The sequence below is a fragment of the Alnus glutinosa genome, chromosome 9 (assembly GCF_958979055.1).
Source record: "Alnus glutinosa chromosome 9, dhAlnGlut1.1, whole genome shotgun sequence".
NCBI lineage: Eukaryota > Viridiplantae > Streptophyta > Magnoliopsida > Fagales > Betulaceae > Alnus > Alnus glutinosa.
This window is the reverse complement of record NC_084894.1, coordinates 8,450,145-8,458,018: the sequence shown is the minus strand read 5'-3', so window position 1 is coordinate 8,458,018 and position 7,874 is coordinate 8,450,145. Positions and strand designations below refer to the sequence as shown.

The 7,874-nt window shown below is 36.2% G+C and overlaps 1 protein-coding gene and 1 non-coding gene across 2 annotated transcripts; one reads left to right on the top strand and one right to left on the bottom strand.

Annotated features, from left to right (window-relative positions):
* The first annotated feature begins 1,234 nt into the window (after nt 1-1,234).
* LOC133877489 (UDP-D-apiose/UDP-D-xylose synthase 2) lies at nt 1,235-5,202 on the top strand. The gene is made up of 9 exons (XM_062315809.1): nt 1,235-1,644; nt 1,738-1,830; nt 1,965-2,072; nt 3,562-3,676; nt 3,761-3,894; nt 4,008-4,109; nt 4,198-4,290; nt 4,395-4,530; nt 4,666-5,202. Exons 1-9 carry the CDS (start codon nt 1,372-1,374, stop codon nt 4,776-4,778), a joined length of 1,167 nt encoding a protein of 388 aa, XP_062171793.1. The 5' UTR covers nt 1,235-1,371; the 3' UTR covers nt 4,779-5,202.
* Nucleotides 5,203-6,793: 1,591 nt separating this feature from the next.
* On the bottom strand, nt 6,794-6,866 carry TRNAR-UCU (transfer RNA arginine (anticodon UCU)). The gene has a single exon. It is a non-coding gene; the product is annotated as a tRNA-Arg (tRNA).
* Between the last annotated feature and the right edge of the window lie 1,008 nt (nt 6,867-7,874).

Genomic DNA, 7,874 nt, shown 5'->3' with positions numbered 1-7,874 from the left:
CATTCATATGCATTATAGTGAAGAATTCACAATATTCAAAGAGATCTGACAACTTGCTGAGATGATGGTAGAGATAAAAAAAAAAAAAAAAAAAAAAAAAAAAAAAAAAAAAAAAGAAGAAGAAAAAGAAGATATTTGTATCCATAGTTTATTCATTTATGACACTATCGTTGATTCTGCTTGCTACAATAGCTATTACGTTCAACAATTAATTTTGTTAAAAATCGTTTACGTAACCGAATGGAAAATTAGTGGATGAAATATTGTTTGGTTATGTACATTGATAATGATATATTCAAGACTATCAACAATGAAAAAATCAAGCAACGATTTCAAAATACGAAGATTTGTCGATGGCAACTGAATAAATTATCATTAGGGGTGACAAAATATATTGTAAGCCGTTTAGTAATTCTCCTCCCCTCCCCTCCCCTTCTCTTATGGTAGAATCTTTTTTTTGAGTGAGAGTAAAAAGTGATTGATGTGATATAAAGTAGAAAAATTTTGTATTGTAGTGAATTTTTTTATTTAAATAATAAAAAAAAATATTAATGTGATATAAAAAGTAAAAAATGCTAAGAATGTTTTGAGTTGATGTTTTTTGATAAAGGTAAAAATAAGGGGAAGGGGGAAGGGAGGGGGGTTATTAAACGGGGAAGATAGATTTATATGTTTTAAATAATAATTAAATTTTATTGAATTGTTTATTTATTTCGTTAGTTATATTCTTTAATATTGTTAATCATAATTTGTTCAAAATTCGTGGATATGGTATAGTTGTCTCATTTTCATGTGTCATCACATGGTGCTCACAATATAAAAAGATAAACAGCTCAACCCTACCATATTTAGAATATTGTAACCGATTATTGGATATTTTAAAAAGCGTAATTAAATATTAACTATAGTCTGGATAAAAAGTGACACAGAATCAGTAGACAAAGTCAAAATGAAAAATGAATCATGATTGATTTGGGTAAATATACGAGTTATGATAAGCACACTGGACTTGCCTCTGTGAAACGAGATGTACGGTAGTAAAGTCCCCCAGATCCAATCTCACTGCCTCATGCAAAAATAAAAATTTGCACTTGACACGTGCCCAAATAAACAAGCGAGTATAGAAAATTAACCCACGCGCGAGAGTAGTAACAATAGAAGTGGCCCTAGTGGCCCGAAACATCTCCTCCCTCGCTTTTCCTCCTTCTCCTCGCCTTTAAATCAATTCTCACACCCTACTCTTCCACACATTCCCTCCCAACACAAAATCTCACGCCCCTGCATTACACCCCCGGCGCACGCAAGACGCCAGCACCGACACGTTCAAGAGGAAAAAGCGAAGGGTTAGCGAGAGAGAGAGAGAGAGTAGGAATGGCGGCGGCGAGGGTAGATCTGGACGGGAAGCCGATAAAGGCGATGACGATATGCATGATCGGTGCCGGGGGGTTCATAGGGTCGCACCTGTGCGAAAAGCTGATAGCGGAGACGCCGCACAAGGTGCTGGCCTTGGACGTCTACAATGACAAGATCAAACACCTCCTGGAACCCGCGGGGTCGCACCCCTGGTCCGATCGCATCCAGTTCCACCGCCTCAACATCAAGCACGATTCCCGACTCGAAGGACTGATCAAGATGGCGGATCTGGTCGCTTTCTCTTTCTCTTGCTTTCTCTGTGCGATTTGACTTTTCATTTCTTTCGTTTTAACTTGAAATTTGTTTTTGTTTGCATGTTTGTAGACGATAAATCTGGCGGCGATTTGTACTCCGGCGGACTACAACACGCGCCCGCTCGACACTATTTATAGCAATTTCATCGATGCGCTCCCCGTGGTACGCATTGATTGGGACTTAGGAACGCGTGCGATCTTTGTTATTTTTGAAATTGGTTCTTCATTGGAACTGTATTCCCTTTCCCAAAGATTTGCTTGTTATTTGACTGAAGGTGATGTGTGTGATTTGATTAGGTTAAGTACTGCTCCGAGAATAGCAAGCGTCTCATTCACTTCTCTACTTGCGAGGTGTATGGGAAAACGATTGGGAGCTTTCTTCCTAAGGACAGCCCTCTTCGTCAGGTAGGCCTTCGCTTTCTTCCTTTCTTTCTCATTCTTTTTTCAAATTGCTGTTAGGTTGTAATTACTTGTTGGAATTTCTTTGGTATAACTCAGATCTGTGATTTTCTTGGTCATTTTTGTGTCATAAATTTGTCGTTTGCGTAATTCAGATAGATTGTCGTTTAGCGTTCTTGCGTACTGTTAATCCGTGGATAGATTCACTATTTAGATGTATCAATTCCAAATGTGCATCAAGGTCTGAAAAGATCTGTGTTTTAAATCGACCACTAATAACATTGTGAACAACAATTCTTATAAAAAAAAAACATTGTGAACAACAATGATTAATGCTAGCCATTAGACTGGCAGCATTGGACTGCATAGAGGTTTTCTCGTTTAGGGTTGCAATTTGTGCAGAAGAATGATTTGTATGAGAGAATGAGAAATGCAATTGTACAGAAACCATAGATTTTCAACAGATCTCTTTCGCTGGGCATCTTCTTTAGTTGACGAATCTGAATGCTTTTTCTTGTCCAAAGATTGATTATCCCTCCTTGTCCTAGCAAGCGGCAGCTCATGTGTGGGTTGTATAGAATTTTGCGGATGATGTGTGAGTTGTATATAGTTTTGCAGATGTGTTTTTTGGTTTCATCGATGTGAGTCTGCCAATGCCAATGTAGTAGGTTCAAAAAAGAAAAAAGTTAAGATATTGAGAGTTGGTTGTCGGATTGCGTGTTCTGTTGGATCTGTTTGATATTTTAGTTGTCACATATAGCCAACTGGATTCTAGCATTCTGCTCAGTGAGCATACTTAAAGTGGGAGTATTGAGTTACTGTCTGCTTAAGAAGTGTGAAACAGTCATACAAGTTTGTCGGGTGGGCTTTTTCTATGTGGTTATGTCTAACTGCCAGCCCTCAGGATCATATATGGGCGAAATTCTGTTTGCAATATCTGAGTGTTCGTGTTTAGTGGGGGAAAGTTCTTCTTTATTGAGAGTGTAGGGTAAAATTTCTTTATGGTTTTACAACTAACTATTATGCATTTTGGTAAATGCTATGGCATATATGCATATGCATATATTTGTGAGAATTTTGAGGTCTTCAAGAACTTCATGGTGGTTTAAGATAATATAAAAAAATCTTGGTAACTTTGTCTTTGTGTGTGTGTGTGTGTGTATTTATATAAGGTTGGGTGGTATTGTCTTTATTTTGGGAGTTTATTAGGACTAAACCATTTGCTCTACATATTGAGCCATGCTGATTTTCTTATGGGAGATTAATAACTTTCTTTTGACAATGTTGCTTGATGGGTACCCTTTAGTTGGGCAAGATTCAGAGTTTAAATACTGCACTTGTTTTGAACAAAGAGACCCCTTTTTTTTTCACCAAAAAGAAAAAGTATCGCAGCTATCAGATTAATGAGAATATAGTGAATTGCTTTAAGTGAATGTTGTTTTGCATTTACCTTGTTTTTATTGAACTGAGTCATTGTATGTGCTATCTGTTGTAGGATCCTGAATATTATGTTCTTAAAGAAGATACCTCCCCATGCATTTTTGGTTCTATTGAGAAACAGAGATGGTCCTATGCATGTGCAAAGCAATTGATTGAGAGGCTGATTTATGGTTAGCTGTCTTTTTCCATTGGCCGGGCTGCTTATGATCGGTACTTGTAATGTATATTCTGACTTGATGTCTTATTAATTACAGCTGAGGGTGCAGAGAATGGTCTCGAGTTCACAATTGTGAGACCCTTTAACTGGATTGGACCCAGAATGGATTTCATACCCGGCATTGACGGTCCATCTGAGGGTGTTCCAAGGGTTCTAGCATGCTTTAGTAATGTATGATCAATTTTTGTCATATCTTTAGTGAATTTCGAGATTTTAGATTTTTTGTTTTTCTCTTTTGTTTTGTATTTTTGTTGTAATCATGTCCTTTCTTCTTCATGTTACAGAATCTCCTGCGACGTGAGCCACTCAAGCTTGTGGATGGGGGTGAATCCCAGAGAACTTTTGTTTATATAAAGGATGCAATTGAAGCTGTTTTGTTGATGATTGTGAGTTCCGATATACTCCCTTTCATTTTAAATTAATGTTTGGCATACAAAAGATGTGGCTTTGTGGTAATAATCCTTTTTCTTTCAGGAAAATCCTGCAAGAGCTAATGGCCACATTTTTAATGTGGGCAACCCTAACAATGAAGTTACAGTCAGGCAGCTTGGTGAAATGATGACTGAGGTGAAGGGTTGTGTTGGGTGTATTTTTTTGGTTTAATAAAAAAGCATTAGTTGCTTTTAATGGAATTTTTAGGATATGAGAATTAATGTTCTTGCACCGTGCAGGTTTATTCGAAGGTAAGTGGGGAACCTCCTCTGGAAGTACCTACTGTTGATGTGAGCTCCAAAGAATTTTACGGTGTGGGATATGATGATAGTGATAAGAGAATTCCTGACATGACCATAATCAACAGGCAGCTTGGTATTGATTCTTATCTTCTTCTTTATATATATATATATATATATATATATATATATATATATATATATATATATAATTCTAAAGCCTTTAGATTTAGGAGCATTGTGAGGGAATTTAATGGATTATGAATACCAGGTTGGGACCCCAAGACTTCGCTTTGGGACTTGCTTGAATCAACACTGACCTATCAACATAGGACATACGCTGAGGCTGTTAAGCAGGCCATTGCAAAACCGGCTGCCAACTAAGGCCAAAGGGAAGGGATTCTTGCTTAGGTTGCTGTTGTTTAGCAATTCTTTCATAATATATGTCAATGGTTGATTCGCATATACGCTCTATACTTTTTTTTTTTTCTTTCCAGTGTCGGTAGTCAAATAGCTGAAGTAGCTCAGGAATGTGTGTCGGATATCTCTGGAGAAGGCCTTAGATTAGGTCACAGAACTCTCTCATATTACTGTAATTTGTCAGTAGAGCTTGGCTACGGCATATTGGGGGGGTGGCTATTATACAAGGAAAGCTACTTACTGTTTTGCACCTTCTCTAGGGGTATACTTGTCATTCCACTATTTTGTTACCCCCCAGGTGTGTTGTATTATTTTTTGTTTGACCCTCTCTGTCCCATGTTCCTTTAAATTATTATTTTATTAATTTCCTGCAATCGCATATTTTATATGCCTTTGGGTTCTTCACAATTAGCGTGATTTAGAGTGTTGAAGGATATTTGTAGATGCGTCAATAGTAGCAATTATAGCAAAATTAATCTCAGTAGTAGCAATTATAGCAAAATTAATCTCAGTAGTAGCAATTATAGCAAAATTAATCTCAGTAGTAGCAATTATAGCAATGTTTGGTGTGCTTATTGAAGTCATATTACTTGTGGAAGCACTTTGTCTACGTATGTGCCCAACATTTTAGTTCAATTTGCTTTTTCACTGTTAATCAGCGGTTCATCATAACATGGAGCGGAAGGCAACAAATTTGTTTGGTCATCGTTTGGATGGCTAGTCGTGTGGGAATCACATTGACTACTCACATATTAGGTAATATCAGCTAGGAATGCTTCGGGTCAAAGATTGGTGAGCCATAGAACAGTTTTCTTTATTTGCAAAAATTGATTACCAAAATCATTTCCAACTCTATAAACAGTAGCAAACTGAAATTGGGCTTCCGAGTCTTTGTCATGACACTTGCAATAGTTACTTGGGCCATTGGCTATTTTGGCTCCTTGCAACCACTGAAAAAGGAAATATAGACAAAAAGGACTTTCAACTTTCAAAGTTGATTTACTTTTCCTTCTACTTCCATCCAGAAAGACAACAATAGTTGCAGTCATGGTAATAGCCATCCTTATAAGATCCATAACTGTAGGCTGTAGCCTTAAAAATTTAAAATAGTGGACAACATTTGTTTTAAGAAAAAATTTCTATGTCGGGAGAGTAAGGTCTAGGAGCCTAAGCAGAAACGGGGACACGGCTAGAACCTGCTTCAAAGGAACAAAACAAGAAAAGTGAAAACGGTTGGAAAAAAAATGAAAAACATGGATCTTTTTACCACCAACCAATTCAATAATGCTCTCGTTAATGAGGAAATATTATTAATCAAGCCATTATGAATGGATGGAGATTGTCAATTTGTCAACTTAAAACATATGCTTTTTGGTCAAGTGAAATCAAAATGATTTGTTTAAATAATGCCAGATTATGTACACGGTTAGATGTAATAAAACAAAAATTGAACGATAAAATGGATCCTCTTTGTTTCACTTAAAATTAAGAGATCCGATTCCTACCTTGTTGGGGGTTGGGACTTATTAATAGTGCATATTATCTTTTACCATGTATGATAACAATTAGGACGGTAAGGGAATGAAGCAGTTTATGAACAACTTGAGTTAAGTTCGGTAAAAATTTATTTATGTTCATCTATTTATTACAAGTTAAAATCAGTCTTATTATAAGGTTCGTTTGTAAATGCGTGGAACTCTAATAAAGTTAATTTTGTTCATGAAGAAGCTCATTTCATGGAGAGGGGATCCTATTCCAAAATGTAAGTAAATTGGTCGAAATCATTATTTTTACATTTTACGTTCTTTTAAATAGATTTCTGGTTCAAAATAATTATGAATTTTCTGATAAAGAAAACTTCACTATAGTTTGAACAGAGAGATATGAAAGCGGACCCCAAAAGCTTAAATCTAAAAGAGAGCATTGGGCCATTTGATGTACAAAATAGCATTACTCAAATTCCCAATCTAAAAGGCAAGCACGCCCGGTGGGACTCGAACCCACAATCGCCTGATTAGAAGTCAGGCGCCTTATCCATTAGGCCACGAGCGCTTTGCATGCACGTCAACGCTTATAACTAGATAGTAAAGTAAATTTAATTGCAGAGCTCTTGTGCCCTCCAACTGGAATCAATGTACTTGTGGCACGTGTTAGTTAGTCCAATGATATATGATATATCAATATCATGGCCGTTGAAAAACTATGTATTAAAATTGACATTTCATGGTTGAAATATTGCTAAACCAGTAAATGCTAATAAGATACTTGTCCTTATTTAACTCATCTATCTATTTTTTTCACCCTAAAAAACGTCTAACCTCGTAGAAGTCACCATAGAATTGATTCCAAATTTGAATTCCGCCACTTTATCCCAAGCTGTCTGTCTTACAATACATTCCTCCAAAGTCTTCAATCGAATCCACATTGAAAAAAATAAATGGTCTTTACTCTCAGTATAACTTCTGCAAAATACACACATTACATCACCCTTAAAACCCCAATTTAGTAGCCTAGCTATCTCGAATATTTGGCATGTTCTTAACTACAAGCCACATTATAAATGCATGGCGAGTGATAGCTAGAGAGAACCAAATTAGCTCATATAGAATGAGTGGTTTATAAAAATAGTCATTAGTGTTAAATCTCACATTACTTAATTATTAGGTGAAATTCAACTTTATAAGGGGTTCTAGAGAAACTTCAAATTGACTAATCATTTTTGAGTGATGGCGTAGATGTAGTTAACGTTGTTCCCTAAATCGCTACTATCTTTCTCTTCTAGTTTTAATCTTTTTCTTTTTTCTTGACCTCCTCTTCTTCGATAATTTTATTGTATTATATTATTTTGGCCGGACTGTAAATAGAGTTAACTATTTTTCATGTTAGTTACCCTATGGCTGTTACTTATTAGGCTCCCACATAGGCAAGATAACATAAAATTTACTAAGTTGCTAAGCCATCTAGGTGCTTTATTATTTTGGTGTAAGCTTGTGAATCTGTGATTAAGTGAAAGCAAATATCTAGTCCCGTTTATAATATTTCTTTTACGGCAATATGATG